Genomic DNA, 20,701 nt, shown 5'->3' with positions numbered 1-20,701 from the left:
CATTTAATTAAGGGTTTAGTGCCCTCACCTTTGACTTCATCGCCCTCACCTTTGACCTTATAGCTTTTTCAGATAGTGCCCTCACCTTTGACCCTATAGCTCTTTCAGATCCCATGGTGCCTATGGTCACAATACGTTTTAAAAAATTATAATGTTTATACCAAGTTGATGGGCATGATTCACAGATTATTTAAACAAGAAAAATATAACTGGAATATCAATCACAAAAAATATATTTTATTGATTTTCTGTTATTGAATTACCTATTTGTACAGATTGAATCGTACTTTTTTATATAACTTCTATTAGTGCCATTTCGTCTCAAGAACTTGTTTCTCTTGTTTATGTCATTTAAAGATTACGATCATTTAAATGAATCTCTTGGGGTAAAAAAATGGAATTTTCCACTTAGTCACTGACAAATTTATAAAAATAAACACTATTTAGTATTTCCCATATTAAGATAGGTAATATAACTTCTACTTGTGCCATTTCGTCTCTAGAACTTGTTTCTCTTGTCTATGTCATTTAAAGATTATGATCATTTAAATGAATCTCTTGGGGTAAAAAAATGGAATTTCCACTGACAAATTTATAAAAATAAACACTATTCAGTATTTCCCATACATTTAACTTTTTGTTTTTTAACATTTCATCAGGTTCAAAAAGTGAGATTTTGAAATCATGATTACATTTTACCATTAATTTTTCTTCATGCACCATTATCTGCGGTAATCTATTAAATACTGAAACTGTCCATTGTATAATCATTTGTTTCAAATAAAAATTGGTAACCATGGTCCACAAGTTTTCAAATTAAGATAGGTAAACATGGTCAACAAGCCATCAAATTAAGATGGGTAACCACGGTCCACAAGCCATAAAATTAAGATAGGTAACAATGGTCCACAAGCCATCAAATTAAAATTGGTGACCATGGTCCACAGTCATCAACTTAAGATAGGTAACCATGGTCCACAAATTATCAAATTAAGATAGGTAACCATGGTCCACAAGCAATCAAATTAAGATAGGTAACCATGGACCACAAGCCATCAAATTAAAATTGGTAACTAGGTCCACAAGCCATCACATTAAGATAGGTAACCATGGTCCACAGGTCATCAAATTAAGATTAGGAAACCATGGTCCACAAACCATCAAATTAAGATAGGTAACCATGGTCCACAAGCCATCAAATTAAGATAGGTAACCATGGTCCACAAGTCATCAAATTAAGATAGGTAAACATGGTCCACAAGATTTCAAATTAAATTTGGTAACCATGGTCCACAAGCCATCAAATTAAAATTGGTAACCATGGTCCACAAGTAATCAAATTAAAATAGGTAACCGTGGTCCACAAGCCATCAAATTAAGATAGGTAACCATGGTCCACAAGCCATCAAATTAAGATAGGTAACCATGGTCTACAAGTCATCAAATTAAGATAGGTAAAAATGGTCCACAAGGCATCAAATTTAAATTGGTAACCATGGTCCACAAGCCATCAAATTAAAATTGGTAACCATGGTCCACAAGTAATCAAATTAAGATAGGTAACCATGGTCCACAAGCCATCAAATAAGGATGGGTAACCATATGGTCAACAAGCCATCAAATTAAGATAGATAACCATGGTCTACAAGCCATCAAATTAAGATAGGTAAACATGGTCCACAAGCCCTCAAATAACCAAAATGGTAAAAGATTACCAAAGTCCATAGTAATGTGCAATTTCAGTATGTAAAGGAAGAGATATGAAATAAATGTTAATCTATGTGAAGTGGCATTTTGCACAAAATATCCTCATTGCTTCCATTAAGGTCGTACCTCACAGAGAAATGTCATTAAATACCAAATTCTACTGTATAAGGTCAAATTTAGAGGTCAAAGGTCAGACTATTAAAATGAATTTTAAGAAGTAAGACTTTCTCCTCCGTTACTTCACCATGCAGTGAAGATTTTTAAAACTACATGTACATGTTTACCTTTTGTAAAAATATTAATCTATATTAGTTTGTTGTGAACAAAAAACACATAGTTCTCTTAATTCTTGAATGTTGTACTTTGAGATTTAGTCAAAATAAAGCACCGATAGTCAAGGCTTTATGCTTATGCCAAAGGACTGAGTGAATATAATAATCACTGTATGCTGTTGTCTTTAAAATTCCTTGAAACATTGAAGCTTAAATCTAGAAAGCTGTTTAATGCCCATCTTAGACCTTTGAGGCTTTAACGTAAGTTTAAGGGACACAAGTTTTGTGCATGAAACTCTGTCTCCAAAAGGTGATCATTTATGGCAAGTTATTTTAATCAAAGCATATGAATGATGACATTACACACTGGATAAGCAGTAGTATTCATGTAACCTTTAACCTTTGAACTTGAGACATGGTATACATGTCGAGCATTCTCCTGTTAAACCACAAGATGATTGATAACTTTACACTCCAGACAAGTTCAATCATTCACACAGTGTATACTAACATGAAGAATCATACCTTAGTTATTTAGTTAGTCATCACTGAATCATGTTTCATTTGTAGCAAAAATGAAGTGACCCCTAACCTTTATGAAAATACTAGGCCGAGCATAAACCTTACATTGAAAAGTATACCAGGTTCCATCGAAGTATAACAGTACTAGTTCAGTTATTAAAAGATGAAGTTTTGCATATGTAGTTACTGCAAAAAGACAGACAAAGGGCAAAACTTTTGGCCTTTCTGGTGAAACACTAGAAGGGAATAATCATGGATACTTTGCAAATGCACTGTTTGCATAATAAACCATATAATTAATATTTTTAGTAACACATAATTAAGTTCTAGTACCCTAATGAACAAGTATCCACCTTAAAACTGGTAAACTGTGTGGGCTTAAGGTAAGTATCAAACTAAAACAAAATTAACACAACTCTTGAGATAAAATCCTTTATTTATATTCATGTTTTTGCAAGCTCCTGCTTGATGGTTTCGATCACAGGCATGAGTTTGTAAGCAGGGAGCAGGAGCACAGTTCTGAATGGCTCCATGTCCTCCTCTGCGCTCCACTTCTCCACCACCCCGTCACGCTGGTCAGCCACCGAGAACTGGAAACTCACCTCACTGGCCTGAAATGAATGTAGTAATAGGAGAATCTCCTCTTTAAAAGATTTTTCAGATAAAATGTCATTCAAATAAATCTGCATTTACAGTAACATTTACATTTTTTTTTTTTAAATCATTTAACTATTGCAAGTTCACATTTTAGTGCAAATGTTTTATTGCAAATTTGTTGTTAATAAATGTATAACTTATAGTTTAAAAAATGATTTGTAATTGTCGTGTAAATCAATTGTCAAAGGTTTGTTAAGCAATATAGGTATGCCTACTTGGGGAACATGTGTATTGATTAAAGCTCCAAATTATTTACCACACAGTTGATCTTTGTTCACGAATATGCATGAACAAGAGCTGTGCCCAGACAGCGTGCTCATCTATATTGTTCTGCTTCAACAGTACAATGTACATTTTCTACACGTGAACCCAAATGAAAACAGAGTTGACGCCTGTACTTACGTCACAAAACAGCTCCTCCTCTGAGTTAGAGAATATCATTTGTCTGACGTTGTGAGCCGCCTTCATCTCGTATGTCTTGCAGATGAGCACATAGTAGGCAAAGTTGTACTTCATTTCCTTCTGACATGCTTTCGTCATCTCCTTCCTATCAACACAAGCATCAACACTGACATATTAATCTGGCCTATAATTACAGGGATGGAAACTAACGTTTTACAATTGGTTGCCCACACGGGCAACCATCTTTAGTATTTTGGTTGCCCAGCTAAAGACTAACGAGCCCAGTATGATGTACATGAAGTTTCATCTGTATATACAAATGTAAGACTTTCTTTAAATAAAATAAAAGAACTAAACAACAACATTGCTCAATTGACAAACTTTCTGTGTATTATGTCCTAATATAAGTCTGAGTAAAATGATTTCATCGGCTTTAATAAATGCATTTTATTAACTAATTATTATATCACAGTCACCATTTTATTAAATGTTTAATTGCACTGAATTGTTTCAAGCTTAAAAAGCAAGTTGCCAAGCCGGACTACTAACTTTTAAATTTTAGTTGCCCAGGCAAAAATGTACTGGCCCCGGGCTCTCGGGCAACCACTAATTTCCAACCCTGAATTACAAATTGTACACTGACTTCTTACAAGATATCATTTGAACAATGTTCTGACCAATTTCCTAATTTCATGATAAATGTAACTTTTAGGGGGCTAACAACGTTTTACTATAGCCAAATAAGGATAGATTCCCTGGCGGCCATGTTTTTCAACAGACCAGAACCATTTTCGATCAAAGCCATGTTTTTTATGCAACTGGAACCACTTTCAATCTTGTTCAAGATATCATTAGGACAATTCTTCTGACCAAGTTTCATGAAGTAGAACAATAAATGTGGCCTGTGTTAACAAGGCTTAACTATAGCCATATATGGAAAAATGCCCCGCCCCTGGTGGCCATGTTTTTCAAGCACACGCAGATGACATCAGCTATAAAAAGTCAAGCTTAAACAAGATGTGTTTGTGAAACACAATGTCCCCCTATATGACGTTTGACCTTGTAGGATGACCTTGACCTTGTGAACGATGACCTTGACCTTTACCTTTCACCACTCAAAATGTGCAGCTCTATGAGATACACATGCATGCCAAATATCAAGTTGCTATCTTCAATATTGCAAAAGAATTCATAAAATAAGCGATTTGGGCCACATATATTTGACCTCTGACCTTGAAGGATGACCTTGACCTTCACCTTTCACCACTCAAAATGTGCAGCTCCATGAGATGCACATGCATGCCAAATATCAATTTGCTATCTTCAATATTGCAAAAGTATTTATAAAATAAGCGATTTGGGCCACATATATTTGACCTCTGACCTTGAAGGATGACCTTGACCTTTCACCACTCAAAATGTGCAGCTCCATGAGATACACATGCATGCCAAATATCAAGTTGCTATCTTCAATATTGCAAAAGTATTCATAAAATGAGCGATTTTGGTCACATATATTTGACCTCTGACCTTGAAGGATGACCTTGACCTTTCACCACTCAAAATGTGCAGCTCCATGAGATACACATGCATGCCAAATATGAAGTTGCTATCTTCAATATAGAAAAAGTTATTGCAAAATGTTAAAGTTGGCGCAAACAGACAGACAGACCAACAGACAGACCAACAGACCAACGGACAGGGCAAAAACAATATGTCCTCCACTACTATAGTGGGGGACATAAAAATCCATCCAGATGGGGAAAACTTCAAATCAAATAGGCAGCATAACTTGAGCAATTTGCAAAATAGTATAATAACAAGAAACATGGCAATGCCATGAACAAGAGTTGTTAACTTACACTAAAGCTTCAAACATTGGCACGGCCAGGGTAGGGGGAAGGTTCAGGAAGCGTTCACTGATCAGATATCCCACATGCTTGTCCGGATTGTCTAATGCAGAAGTGAACTTGTCCAACTCCTTCGGGCAACAAGCCTTGCACTTGTCCAGCAGCAGTCCTCGGATCTGCTTCACACAGTCTAGGTCCTGAGGCAGTGAGGAAATTGATACACAGACAAGAAATTTAGCTTTAGTCGAGATCTTTATGAGGATTTGCTTATACTTCAACTTAATTTATACCTAAAATGTACACAAAAAACTTGCTTGGTGTAAACAAATACATATACATCTTACAAAAACAGAGGTGTGTTATTAAGATTCTGCCCAGAAAGCTCATGTTGGATTTGAGGATGCAAATCTTTGAATTGTTAATTTTCTTAGGAGATCCGCACTTTTATAATGCAAAATCCTAGCTTTTGCAAAAGTTCAAATGCATGATTTTCCTTAATTTATCTATCAAATTTATTTACTTTTTTATAAATACATTTTAACAATTAAGATTTTCAACAGTGTTTTCACTCAAAACGCAGATGCAAAATCCAAGCATTTGAACAAGTATTGACACATACTTTATATTGTGTAATTTATAGAATTTACCATTTCTTGCTAAATTACTTTCATCATTGTTTGTGTGTATTCCATTTTTACATTTATTTTAAAGGCAGAATGGGCAAGATTTATCCTTATAAAAAACTCCTATGTACTTTTGAAAAATTTAAATGAACTTACTATTTAAAATCATAGAAATTGGAAAGCAGGAAACTTTTTGTTTTTTAATGCGCCATTCGGCCGGCATCCAGTTCTTAATGAAATCAAAAACACCTCATTTTATGATCATGCAAAAGGGTCCCTCTTAAATTGCATATGTTTTTCCAAATATGTTAGAACATGTAAGCAGTTCATTTTATTACTATAGATCCTGTTTTAACAACTTCATAACTAGCTACTGACCTTTCTTTCTGTGAGGTTGATAACTGATGTCAGTGCCAGCACCGAATCATCATCGTCATCATCATCATCGTCATTATCTTCAGGACTGTATGGTTGCTGAAGGCAATCAGATATGACATTATGTGGCACTTCATAGAACAGTATTACACTCAATTGCAATCAGTTCCTTATAAATATACAAGATGTATATTTCTGTCTTGTCATTTAATTCAAAATCTATTTATTTTGTTTAAGCTTTTTTTTATAAAAAAACCTGACGTTTATTGAGACACCTCTTTCCTGTGTATAAACAGTTAACTGGTTTGTTTTAGAGTAGTATTTCTAACCACATCTTTCTTTTTTCAAAACCTCAATGGACCGACTTTTATAGCATTTTTCCATCATAAGAAATTTCACAAATATTCATACTTTTTCATTTAACTTTGATACAAACCTTAATTGAAGTGATAAGAGTTTACAAAAAATGGAAGCATTTTTTGTCCAGTTCATATTTTCCAGCACCACTGCTCAGCAGTATTATTGTTATGAAAATTAATATAAACAAGAGCACCGCCTTGCGGGTGCAGACCGCTCATCTATTTTCTTTTTAAAGGTGAAGGGACTCTCATTTTCAATCACAAAGGAGGGAGGAGTGGAGTGAAGAGGGGTGTATAGTGTGGGGTTGTGGACATTTATTACATTATCTTCCAAAAAAGCGAAAAAAAAAAAAATTCGGGGGGGGGGGGGGGGGTGCAATGGGAGGGGGGGGGGGGGGGTTTGGGTGCGATGGTTGGACGGTATTTCAAACATAACAGTTTTTAAAAAAAAAATGGGAGGGGGGGGGGGGGGTATAGTGTGAGGGTGTGGTGGTAATTTGTGAGATGATCTTAAAAAAAAAAAAAAAAAAAAAAAAAAAAAAATTGGGGGGGGGGTGGGGTATAGTGTGAGGGTGTGGTGGTCATTTGTGAGATGATCTTAAAAAAAAAAAAAAAAAAAAAAAAAAAAATAGGGGGGGGGGAGGGGGGAGGGGGGGGGAGAGGGCACGGAGGATGGTTTGGGTGGAGTCTATTGTGGTATGTCAGGTAAGAGTAGTTTCATCAAAGTATCAATCAAATCTAATCATAAATAAAGAAGTTATGGCAATTTTAGCAAAATTTAATAATTTGACCTTGAGAGTCAAGGTCATTCAAAGGTCAAAGTAAAATTCAAGTTGCCAGGTACAGTAACCTCATGATAGCATGTAAGTATTTGAAGTTTGAAAGCAATAGCCTTGATACTTAAGAAGTAAAGTGGATCGAAACACAAAATTTAACCATATATTAAAAGTTACTAAGTCAAAAAAGGGCCATAATTCCGTAACAATGACAACCAGAGTTATGCAACTTGTCCTTTTACTGTACCCTTATGATAGTTTGTGAGTGTTCCAAGTATGAAAGCAATATCTATGATACTTTAGGGGTAAAATGGACCAAAACATAAATCTTAACCAAATTTTCAATTTTCTAAGTATAAAGGGCCCATAATTCCGTCCAAATGCCAGTCAGAGTTACATAACTTTGCCTGCACGGTCCCCTTATGATAGTTCATAAATCTTGCAAGTATGAAAGCAATAGCTTTGATACTGTAGGAATAAAGTGGACCTAAACACAAAACTTAATCAAATTTTCAATTTTCTAAGTATAAAAAGGGCACATAATTCTGTCAAAATGCCAGTCAGAGTTACATTACTTTGCCTGCACAGTCCCCATATGATAGTTAGTAAGTGTTGCAAGTATGAAAGCAATAGCTTTGATGCTTAAGGAATAAAATGGACCTAAACACAAAACTTAACCAAAATTGTCAATTTTCTAAGTATAAAAAGGGCACATAATTCTGTCAAAATGCATGCCAGAGTTATCTAACTTTGCCTGCCCAGTCCCCTCATGATAGTAAGTAAGTGTACCAAGTTTGAATGCAATAGCATTGATACTTACTGAGAAAAGTGGAACTAAACGCAAAACTTAACCAAAATTTTCAATTTTTTAAGTATAAAAAGGGCACATAATTCTGTCAAAATGCACGCCAGAGTTATCTAACTTTGCCTGCCCAGTCCCCTCATGATAGTAAGTAAGTGTACCAAGTTTGAATGCAATAGCATTGATACTTTCTGAGAAAAGTGGACCTAAACGCAAAACTTAACCGGACACCGACGCCAACGCCAACGCCGACGCCGACGCCAAGGTGATGACAATAGCTCATAATTTTTTTTCAAAAAATAGATGAGCTAAAAATGATCCTTAAATATATTCACTCACAACACACAGATGTGATTTCAAAATGTACAAATTGCATGTATCAGATAATTGTTACAAACAAATTGAGCATTTTCAGATGCTAATAGTAATAATTTCATATGCATCAAGTGCTATGTACATGAAACACAATGCCCCTTCTGCACTTTGAAGCCACACAACAGCTATTTTGGAGAAATTGTTAAGCACAAGGCCCACAACCAAGTCAAAAATCAATGGACCAAAATAAAACTTTAACTTGATCTGGAAGACATAATTGTAGATTCACACACCAAAAAAAAGTAAATCTCTGAGAGCCTTCAGGGAAAAAGTTCCTTAATTGAATTCCAAACTGACAGACCGTCAGACTGGGGTGGTGCGGTGGTCGAGTGGTAACCATTCCAGAGGTCCCCGGTTCAAATCCCGGCCGGGGCACTGGAAATTTCAGAAATGCTTCAAGTGTTTCCCACCCAACTAGAGATGTACTGGTATGAAACCCAGGTAATTCTCGCGTGTATCGGTGCTATACACTGAGCACGTAAAAGAACCAAGGTATCTATTCGCAAAGAGCTAGGGTATCGCACCCGGATTCCTTGTATCCCAATACTGTCTCTTCTGCTTGCTGTCTCTACAGCAAAAACCAAAGGACCCCATTGGAAATAAGTGCTTGCACTTTCATGGGTTATCCTTGACCGCAAGGTCAAAATAAATACATAAATACACTGCTATATGACACCCTACAGGGGCATACACAGAATAATTTTAATAATCCAAAAGAATGGTGTAAAATGTACCATATTTAGTAATACTTGGAAATACCTGTTTACTAGTTGTTTCAAAGAATGTAATTGGTTTGTGCATAAGAACAACAATTATTCAATTCTCTACTAATTGTCCTTACTTTACATATATGAAACAGTTTGCCAATAATGTGTACCTTCATGACACTGCCGATGTAATTTTGAGAGATGATGGTGTCTGTCAACTGCGATAAATTCACATTGGCTTTTAAAAACACCTGCAATTAAAAATATAATAATTATGTAGCTGTTACTCTTATTTGTATGGGAAAGAAAGAAAATGATTATTAATGAAATAGATAATAAAATTATAAAACAACACACTATGGATACACCTTGTAAAAAGGTTAGAAAATAGCTAACCTGCTGAAGTAATGTTTTGATGCCATGGAAATCGCAATCTTCAGGAATCCTAGCTTCAAAGTCCAGCTGTACCTCCTAGTTTTTTAAGAGTATAGAAAAAATATTAAATGATAATGTCTAAGAAGGAAAGGTGTAATTCAACAGTTGTATGTTCTCCACATTTGGATTTTAATAATTAGGCTTCATTGAACTGTGCTTGTGTGCATAAACTATAAATAGAGCGATCTATGTCATAATACAAAAGTAATTGAAATAAAGATCATTGAGCAGGCTTAAATTAAATTATTTATTTACTGTTTTTATTTACATTTTAATACAATGTTAAACCAATAAAATAGTTGTTTACATAAAAATGTATCCAAAACTTCACATCCGAATTTACATACACTTTATAATGACCATTACACTTTTAAAGCTATACACTTAATTTGATGACAACCTGATCCATCGCTTCATCGTCATCTTCTGAATTAGTGCCTTCTTCATCTAATTCATCTTCATCCACGTCAATATTCTCGTCGTCCATTTCTTCTTCCACACGTTTCTTTTTTGAAGCAGCCATTTTGAGTTTGTAGGTTACAAAACACTATTTCACAGCGTTGTGAAATACAAACGAAAAGTCTTCGCATTATTGAACGAGTAATTTCCCTTGTTTATAAAACTGCCAGGAAAACTATCAGACGACAAAAAGAAAAAGGAGCGACATGGAAGTCAATTGCAACTGATCGATGTATGTAAAATAGTGGGGAAAATATAGGAGGAAAAGCTATAAATTGGCATGAGCCCCTGAAATTTGTGGTAGACTCGGAAAAAAATGTGCCCATTGTGCTTTAATTTTACGAAATGCAATGTGGCCATTCCTGAGGCCCTCATTCATAATCAAACTGAAGATCTCGATAAGAAGTGTATGGTAAGCAATTAAGATGACTTTCTGTTCTCAATGAACAGGTCTTTCAAAGTTCATACGCATGAACAATACAAAAATGAGTGGAGTTTGGACCCCATCAGAGGCCCCTCCCAGGCTGGACAAGTTCTGCCATTTGTCCCTGGATGCACAGAGGGTCATGGCTGCTCTCTACTCAGACTTCCACCAGAGGAAGGCAGAAATGACAGCTGCAAGGGCATGCACATCAGGTGAAAAAGAATAGTGTCTCAAACAAGGAGTTTACAGTTATGAGTTGGTACTAAGTTCTGCACTGGTATTAAATATACATGCATCCTCTATTCCTATAACTTCGTGCAGCCTTATAAGATCGTGTACTTTTTTATGACGTAAACTTCTAAGCAACACTCGAACGCACATGCCCAAAAACTGTTCACTTTTGTAACGCGAGAATTTCCACAGCCGATAAGGCAACAATCATGAGGAAAAAACAATTAATATGATATAAATTGTCAGTTTTTCTGAACTTGTTCCCATAGAAATAGCCTAAACAATGTTTAAAATCTGCACATTTCCTTCACCAGACACCAGACGGACACAGCTATGTTTGTAAATGTTTTGATCGTAATATGTTGTAAGGGTAGTTTCCCTTGGAGGCCCGTTTTCAATTTTTATTTGTTATGAGTACTTTGAATTACAATACAATTAAAGTATGCTGTGTATGCGGAAAATTTTACTCCCAAATGATGAAACAATACCATACGTTAAGATCGTGACCTGGGCCTATTGCGCTAATTGTTGTCACTGCGTCAATTTGGGATTTTGTCACAAAACAACAGTACTGTCATTAGAAGGGGTGACGGATTTTTATGCCCCCATTGTGAACACAATTTTATTTAGCTATTTTCCATTAGTAAATACACTTTATCTAGACCTCTGAATACAGTTATCACAGTTCATATTTCGTTTTTATGAAGACTAGTTTTGTTTAAACCATTCTGTTTTGTTTAAACCATTCTGTTCAATACAGCTTATTCACGAAATTCATCTAAAACAATACATATTTAATACAAATAAACACATATTCACAAAAACATATATCGATTATTATAAACACATCCCAGGGCCTCGCTATGACTTCATCAAAATCGGTGCACGATCTTATAGGGTAATTCTGTGTGACGCAGACTATGATGTACATGAATGTTTAAAGGTACGTAACTCCATTATTATTATCTGACAACCAACATATTTCACTTGTTATTTGTTAAACAAAAGATAAATCATAAAGTATATGTCAAGTTTAATTATTGTCTAATGATTTTAATGAAAGATATGCCTTTTAAGTTTAAGATGCACTAACTTATAGGTTTAGAGGCTAGGTCGCCGTGGTGTAATGGATATTGTGTCCGCCTAGCGACAGGGAGGTCACGGGTTCGATCCCCGTCGTGGGAGCGTTCTTTAGACCTGACCAAAAGACACCTAGTACTGGTTCTAGGCCCAGGAAATGGACTCGAGAGCGTTTATATAAGCCCTAGGCTTTCGATGCAATCGAGCTAAAAAATAAATAGGTTTCAGGGCTCGACATTAAAGGTAGTCCGACTGTCCGGGACAACCAAATTGTTAGTCCGGACAAGTAAATAAAGAATTTGCTAGTCCGACGGGACAAGTGGTCATTGTAATTGTATAACTTAGAAAAAATGCCTTTAAAGCCATTATTTCTGTGGAGATATCACTCAAATTTTCCGAGTATATTTTGTATACGTTTAATCGTCGAAGCCCGAGATATTCCGATAGTTCCATGTGATACATGTACTACACTGTACTGTTCACAAGGGAAGCAACCCTTAAAAAAATTCTTTGCCAAGATAACAAGAATATTCTCCCTTGTAAAGAATATGCATTTTACGACACCGGTACACACCGATCTTACAGACAATTAACGAAGTGACGTCCTCTCTATGTATAGAATGATTTTGTTTTTTTAAATATCAGTTAAGTACTGTACATATACATCACTTTTAACATTTTCTGTTTGATGTTGGCTACACACAAATTTTTGTCAGGTATTATGGCTTTGTATAATGTTTAAAAAACAATAATCTTGAGTTTTCCTGTTATTCTAGTCAGTTCTTTTTGTATTGAAATTGCCTACAATTATGTTTACATGTATTTTGAAGGATTCAAGTCTTTATGATTTGAGCATTTTGTATTATTTCATTATTTTGCAAAGTACTGAGCAGAATAAGATATAATGGTCAGGACAAGTTGCTTTTTGGTCAGGACATAATGGTCAGGACAAGTTGCTTTTTGGTCAGGACAAGTGAAATAATGGTCTACTTGTCCGACTGGACAAGTGGCTTCAAAAGTTAATGTCGAGCCCTGGGTTTAAACTAAATATACATATGTGAAATGCATGTGTCCTCTTGAAAAAGGTGTAATCTAGAAAAAAAATCTCAACTTTTTCAATCATTATATTTCTTAAAATATTTACAAAACTGGCTCAGTCATCAAGGACAGTGGGTTTTTTTCCAGTTTGAACAAAAAAATTGCAGGATCTAAAAAGACATGTAGATTTTAACAAGTTAACAATTCACCGCTCGTCCAAACCGACATGTTCAGAAAACATGCTGGTCCAAATATGATTGTTAGGTCTTGACAGGCTGTTTTGTAAGGAATGTAATTAACTTTTAATAAGCCATATTATTATAAATTATTTTGACAAACTTTGACCAAATAAAAAATAATTTTTAAGGGTGTTCTTGGAAGGGGGTTTATACATGTTAAAAAGAATTATACATTTCAGAACATAGGCTTGTCATATTTTTCAATTTCATAGTTAAAAATTAAATTGTGTTTTGCTTCTTCAAGTATTTATTTTGTGATCATCATAGATTTAATCACTAATTATAGGAATCACAGATCCACAGAACTACTACAGAACCATTTATGAAGCAAAGTTTGGAAAATCGTTGGAAGACAGTTATGAACAGGCACAAAGGCCCTCCATGATAACCAATACATCAACACGTTCAGTAGTACCTTCTCACAATTCCAAATTATCAACACCATTTAACAACGCTTTCAATAAAAAATCTTCTAAATACTTTCAAATGGATGTGACACACAAACCTGCCAGGAAACTAATATTTTCGGAAGGGTCCACACCATGTTTAGTGACAAATGAATCTAAGACCAATAATGCTGTAAGTACTGGAAATGTTGCCAGTGCTTCAATATATCCTGATGTCATCAATCAGAGAAGTGCACCAACTACTGAGCAATTGAGTCCTGATATCAGTAACTACTCAGACTCGCCCCCAGTTGAAACTCAAGACTTCAGGCTGTTGTCTCAGATGAACAGACAAGAAGGATACTTACATGTAGACAGTGTTGCTAGAACTTCAAATTCTCCAACGGTAGATTATTCTACATATGAAGCTAACAATGGTCAGGGTTTGTGTGCTGAAGACCAAGAGGACAGTTATTCTATAAAGAATAAGGATTGGGCTGTCAGTGAAATGCATTGTGAAGTTACTTCTCCATCTGCTTGTTATTCATCAAAATCTGATTTAGGCTCAAAAAGAAACTTTTCATCAAATTTGGACATTTGGAGTGTAAATAACGATATACCACATGTGGGTGAATTGATTGACTCGCATATTTTAAATGATATTAATTCCAGTTTACACACAGATTTTGTAGAAGAAGAAGTGGAATATCCAAAGTTTGAAATCTTAGGCAAGAATGAATTCAGTTTTAGTCCTGTTTCCTCAAAGAAACCAAGCGAAAACTTGCAAAAAAACACTGATATAATTTATATTGAAGCTTTAGACGGCCTTTTTAACCAAAATCTTACAGTTTCAACAGATGTGAGCTCAACTTGTAATTTTTATGCTTTGGATTCTAGTAAAGTGCTAGACATTGAAGAGCATTGGATGCATCAAGGTATGCAAGATGAGAGTCCATTTGTTCATGAAATAAACACACTGAATGTTTCCTTTCAAAGAAGTAAAACTTGTGCAAAGAAAATTCCTGGTTTTCTTGATAAAATGTTACCAGAAATGCAAGACCAACACAAAAGTTCCAATGAAAGCAATAAAAGCCTCAATCCAAGACAGAGCAGCAGTAACAGCAGTGAGTGTGAGAGTCCTTTTGTTGACAAGCAGGTTCCTTTGTATCCAATGTTCGAGAAGAGGAGCAATGGAAGGTAGTTCCTTAATTGTGTAGACTTTCTTTAGTTGTTTAATCTAATGCAGTTTCTTGAGATTTGAAGTATCATTCTGCTTTAAGAATCTTTAAAAAGCTTGATCAACATTTAACTTAATTATTCTGCTTACATGTTGTATAATGACATCAAGGAGATGTCAGATTCAATTGATTACATAATGGTTAGTTATTATTTTGATAAGTATTCTGCTAAATGATATGTGGAAGTAGTTCATTTTGTTTTGGATACATTACAACATTTCAAATCTTGACCTTACTTAGGCAAAAACTTTTGAATTTTGTGTGTGTTTGTTTATGTTTTGTTGTTTCTGTTTGTTCGTGTTTTTGTTTGTTTTGTTGTTGTGTTTTTTGGGAAGGGTGGATGACATTATAGCAGGGGAATAAGCATTCCTAAAAAAATAATCAGGTTAAAGGGGACAAAAGCATAATTTGAAAGAATATTTCTAAGGGGATGAATCCTGATAATGGCCCCTAATGTAGAAGGAAAAAAACACACCCTGTTATCACAGTAATTGATAATAATATGCCTTCAACTTTTTTATATGTTTCGAATTGTTTAATATTAATATAACTAAAATATTGTACTTAAACAGTGCTGCTACAGGTAATATAATTATTCAGTTGACAGATTAAATGCACATAGATTTCTTCAAGTACTGTTTGCGTACATGTATCATTGTGTACAATTACTTAATGACTTTATAGTAGTTTGCTACTATTTATCGTTTTAGTTCTTAATTTTGTTGAACCAAGATTTGTTTATGCATGTTCTTTTAAATAAACACTTATTTTCTGTTAATACTAGTTTTATTAAATAAATTATGAGTGATTTCTGCAAATTATGCTTACAATTTTGGGCATGATATTTATAGACTCTTTTAACATTGTTTTAGACACACATTTCCAACCAATATAATTACTCAAATGCTCATTATTTTTTGTAATTTCCTGTAGTACTGGTATTGTGTCTTTAGGTATTATCAAATATATGAGCCTTGTTCTGAGAAAACTGGGCATAATGCATGTACGTAAAGTGTCGTCCCAGATTAGCCTGTGCAATCTGCACAGGCTAATCAGGGATGGCACTTTCCGCTTCTATGACATTTTTCATTTAAATGAAGTCTCTTCTTAGCAAAAATCCAATTTGGGTGGAAACACTTTACGCACATGCATTAAGCCCAGTTTTCTCAGAACGCGACACATATAAATAATAATTATGTATTTCATGTAATTACTTTTGTAAGAAAATATTCTTATTAATGTCCTGACGAAAATATTATTATTATAATTTGATCCATTTTTCCTGAGATTAGAAAACTACTTTTAATTCGCAGGTAAGCGAAAAATTGGTGATAGCACAAAGTTTGTTGTTCCACTAAAAAAGACCAAACCAGACACAATATCTGATCAGGGGGCTTACCCCACAACTGACTTCTCTGCTAGACACAAGGTTACAGTGAGTACTTCAATATTTAAAAATCTAGAGCAGGTGTGCTTTTCTTTCTTATGACTTTTTGTATAAGTTTGAACAAAATTATTATCTCCCCCTGTACGCCTAGGGATACATGTATAGTTTTGGCCTTATCCTTGCCTCCAGATCACAATTGTGTTCATAGCCATGCCCACATCTCGAAATTTCTTGGGTCTATATCATTGAAACTTGGTATGATTGAGTGTATATACAGATAAGAGGATTACACATGCTCTTTATGACTAGAAAATAAACACACTTTGGTGTCTAGAGCCACATCTTGGAATTGCTTAGGCAGGTTTCATTGAAACTTGGTATGAGTGTATGTATGAATACAAAGATGATGAACTTTTTATGTCCCCCACCAATATAGTGATTTCTGAGTTATCACCATTTTTTCCTTAAAAGTATTTTTAAGTTTTATTAAGGAGAGATTAAATAAAAACTTGGTTGCACTTATTAGCATAATACACAGCTGAAGGAGGCACAACACTTATCCTTACACACCATCTGTAAAAAACACTATGTTTTAATAGCATCCTTTGTTACTTAAACAGATTCAACTTCATTTTCGATTGTTTAATGTGGAGCCTAAATGTAGAACTGCTTTTATAGGTTTTATTAAATATTTATTCAAGTGCATCAATTAATCATTGTATAAGTAGTTTTGTATATAGGCGTGTTTTGCATTGCAAGCTCTGGGCAGGGATATCAAATAAAAAATTATAGTTTAAACTTGATTTTTTTTAATCCAATGGATTATATTCTGCTTTTGATAAAGTTCCCTTTGTCAAACCATTACCTTTAAAAGATCCATGAACCCTTTCCGAGTGGAGTTAGAACCTGGAAACTCTCAATTGCATGTCAGACACTTATGTCCATTACATCATCAAGACTTATGCTCTATGATCAAACTTAATCATCAATTGATATTTATTAACTTCTGATAAAGTGTTTATGTTGTTATTTGAATTAAAAGTTAAGTTGAACGATACCTGAGTTGGTAGAGTATTGGACTATAAATCTGAGGATTGTGGGTTTGATCCTGGTATTGAATTATGGCAGTTGTTAGTTCATCACATAAGTATTTGAACTGAGTACCGGTTATTCTGATAACCCAGGAAATTGGGAATTGGTAAACTGTTGGGACTGCCCTGATAAAACTCAGAAGTTGTAACTGTAACATTGCAAAGCTATTTGAACTAAAACAAACAAACAAATAACTTGTATAGTCATATTTTTCAGAAAGAGATTGTATATATGAGTGAAGAATCAAGTGACACAGTCAGCTCCCACCTTCACACAATACTCAATGCTTCAACAGTGGTTATCTCCCTTGTTTATACAGACAATACAACACAGCTTAGAGAAGATCTCTTTGGTCAAGATTCAAAGGTAAGGTCACTTTTTTCTAATAGATAAGGAGAAATCTTGGTATTAATTTATGGTGTTTATTTTGTTGGAGTTATTGTTGCAAAGAATAACAAATAAACATCATCAATTTATCTTATTTTCTGTTGCAGAAAAGGGTAAATGTGTCAAAGAAGAAGAAAACTGATGTTGGTTATTTCGCTGTTAGCCCCATGGGTGTTCCTGGAAACAATGTTTTTCTGTTCCCAGCAGAGATTTCGGATCAGCGGATGTTCAGTACATGCAGGTATTATATCCATTATGTTTGACATGATGTTTAACTCTTTCAGTGCTGGAACTGAATTTTGAAGGCCTGTGCAAACAGGTTGGAACCAGATGAGATGCCACAGAACGTGGCATCTCATCAGGATCCAAACTGTTTGCTATTCTGATAGTATTCTTTGAAAAAAATCGAAAAAATGCTAATTTTAGAAATTCAGCAGACGACATTTTAGCAGACGAAAAATTTCCCAGTATGCCAAGGTTTAATGTTAAATGCTAGATGATGAACTTGATGAATCGGTCAATAGTTAATAGTCTTTTGCTAGCTATGGCTTATTATTTATTTTGACAAGGTACATTTACATTCATGTGCAGCAGCATTGGGTGGAAAATGTAACTAAAATATGTTATCTTTATTTGCAATTATTGTGTTGGCTGACCTTGATATTATGGATTAAAAACAACAACATTTTGTCTCTTGCGATTGAAATTTAAGTATTATATGCAAGATGCTCACACTGTGAAATTGTTTATGTTGCTTATTGAAACTGTTTTATAGAGACTTCTGGGGCAGCTTACTGTCCAGTGAGTCTGTGCAGAAGATTGGTTTCCAGGCCAAGGATTTTCTGAAGGACATGCTCAAACTATTTGGATTAGATACACATGCAGGTAAGGCCTGAGGATGCTGGGAGTTACTTTATAGTGTAATAGAGTAAGAGAATGTATTAATCAATTAATTTTGTTTACAGTAAATTTCAGGACTTAAGCAAACCGGGCATTATGTTCGTTTGATCCGAAATTGATGGGTTCCTGTAATGGCCCTGATATTCGGACTTAAATGTTTGTTGAAAATTTGATTTAGCTGGTTTAGTGTACCCATGAAAATAATTTTCAAACAAGTCTTGATATAGGTTTCACATTTAATTTAAACTGAGTAAGTTCTATTATAGTATTTGGTGGTATTAAACAGGTGGAACTAATGTGTGTTGTAAAGAAATGTTCATCATTTTAAAAGCCATGTGTACTCACTCCATGTTGAATTGTTTCAGACTGGCTTGTGTTGGATTCCAGTGTTGGCTGGTGGCTTCTTGATCCAGACAATCCAGTCAGCAGTTTCCAGCACCTTCTCAGTTCTCTGTCCATGCCTCAACAGGTATAGGTATTAACTTGTCTTCTCAGATTAGCCTGTGCAGTTTTTACCATTGTGAATTCAAGCCAAATGTCAGAAATTCATCTGAATTTGCAGCAACTTATTATTGGTCTCATATCAGAAATTTTAGTCCATGAGAATTTTGGTTCAGGTAATTTTGAGGAATAAGGAGTCCTCGTATAGCATATTACAAATAATATGGAGTTTTGTACTGCTTACACTAAATGGACATTATCAGCTGGGTACTGCTTACACTAAATGGACATTATCAGCTGGGTACTTCTTACACTAAATGTACATTATCAGCTGGGTACTGCTTACACTAAATGGACATTATCAGCTGGGTACTGCTTACACTAAATGGACATTATCAGCAAGGTACTGCTAACACTCAATGGAAATTTTCAACTGGGTACTGCTTACACAAAATGGAATTATCAGCTGGGTACTGCTTACACTAAATTGACAATATCAGCAGGGTACTGCTTACACTAATGGACATTATCAGCTGGGTACTGCTTACTCTAAATGGACATTATCAGATGAGTACTGCTTACACTAAATAGACATTATCAGCTGGGTACTGCTTACTCTAAGTGGACATTATCAGCTGGGTACTGCTTACACTCATGGACATTATCAGCTTGGTACTGCTTACATTAAATGGACATTATCAGCTGGGTACTGCTTACTCGAAATGGACATTATCGGCTGGGTACTGCTTACACTAAATGAACATTATCAGCTGGGTATTGCTAACACTAAATGGACATTATCAGCTGGGTACTGCTTCACCAAATGCACATTGTCAGCTGCATACTGCTTACACTAAATGGATATTATCAACTTGGCACTGCTAATACACTCAATGGACATTATCAACTGGGCACTGCTTACACTAAATGGACATTATCAGCTGGATACTGCTTACTTGAATTTGATATCATCAGCTTGGTACTGCTTACCCTAAATGGACATATCAGCTGGGTACTGCTAACACTAAATGGACAATATCAGCTGGGTACTGCTTCACCAAATGGACATTATTAACTGGGTACTGCTTACTTTAAGTGGACATTATTAGCTGGGTACTGCTTACACAAAATAGACATAATCAGCTGGGTACTACTTCACCAAATGGACATTAAAAGCTGGGTACTGTTAACTCTAAGTGGACATTATTCGCTGGGCACTGCTTTCACTAAATGGGCATTATCAGCTCGGTTCTACTTACACTAAATGGACATTATCAGCTGGGTACTGCTTACACTAAATGGACAGTATCAGCTGGTTACTTCTTACACTAAATGGACATTATCAGCTGGGTACTTCTGACTCTAAGTGGACAATATCAGCAGGGTACTGCTTACACTAATGGACATTATCAGCTGGGTACTGCTTACACTAAATGGACAGTATTAGCTGGGCACTGATTACTCGAAATGTACATTATCAGCTGGGCACTGATTACTTGAAATGGACATTATAGGCTGGGTACTGCTTACACTAAAT

At 35.1% G+C, this 20,701-nt stretch overlaps 2 protein-coding genes across 2 annotated transcripts in view; one reads left to right on the top strand and one right to left on the bottom strand.

Moving 5' to 3' along the window:
- Positions 1-2,919: 2,919 nt before the first annotated feature.
- LOC127842496 (protein BCCIP homolog) lies at positions 2,920-10,430 on the bottom strand. Its single transcript, XM_052372031.1, has 7 exons — positions 10,263-10,430; positions 9,824-9,898; positions 9,598-9,678; positions 6,412-6,507; positions 5,423-5,607; positions 3,561-3,705; positions 2,920-3,112 (listed from the first exon to the last, which is right to left on the bottom strand). Exons 1-7 carry the CDS (start codon positions 10,383-10,385, stop codon positions 2,945-2,947), a joined length of 873 nt encoding a protein of 290 aa, XP_052227991.1. The 5' UTR covers positions 10,386-10,430; the 3' UTR covers positions 2,920-2,944.
- Position 10,431: 1 nt separating this feature from the next.
- LOC127842489 (DNA polymerase nu-like) overlaps positions 10,432-20,701 on the top strand; it is a 41,337-nt gene continuing 31,067 nt past the window's right edge. Inside the window, exons 1-9 of the mRNA XM_052372017.1 lie at positions 10,432-10,553; positions 10,772-10,957; positions 13,620-14,916; positions 15,530-15,540; positions 16,271-16,392; positions 17,653-17,802; positions 17,931-18,064; positions 18,599-18,708; positions 19,089-19,192. Of these exons, the coding sequence (XP_052227977.1) occupies positions 10,792-10,957; positions 13,620-14,916; positions 15,530-15,540; positions 16,271-16,392; positions 17,653-17,802; positions 17,931-18,064; positions 18,599-18,708; positions 19,089-19,192 (2,094 nt within the window). The 5' untranslated portion in view covers positions 10,432-10,553; positions 10,772-10,791. The remainder of the gene's footprint in view (positions 10,554-10,771; positions 10,958-13,619; positions 14,917-15,529; positions 15,541-16,270; positions 16,393-17,652; positions 17,803-17,930; positions 18,065-18,598; positions 18,709-19,088; positions 19,193-20,701) is intronic.

Source organism: Dreissena polymorpha, chromosome 8 (genome assembly GCF_020536995.1).
Source record: "Dreissena polymorpha isolate Duluth1 chromosome 8, UMN_Dpol_1.0, whole genome shotgun sequence".
In the NCBI taxonomy this organism is placed as follows: domain Eukaryota; kingdom Metazoa; phylum Mollusca; class Bivalvia; order Myida; family Dreissenidae; genus Dreissena; species Dreissena polymorpha.
This window is presented reverse-complemented; position numbering and strand designations above follow the sequence as displayed.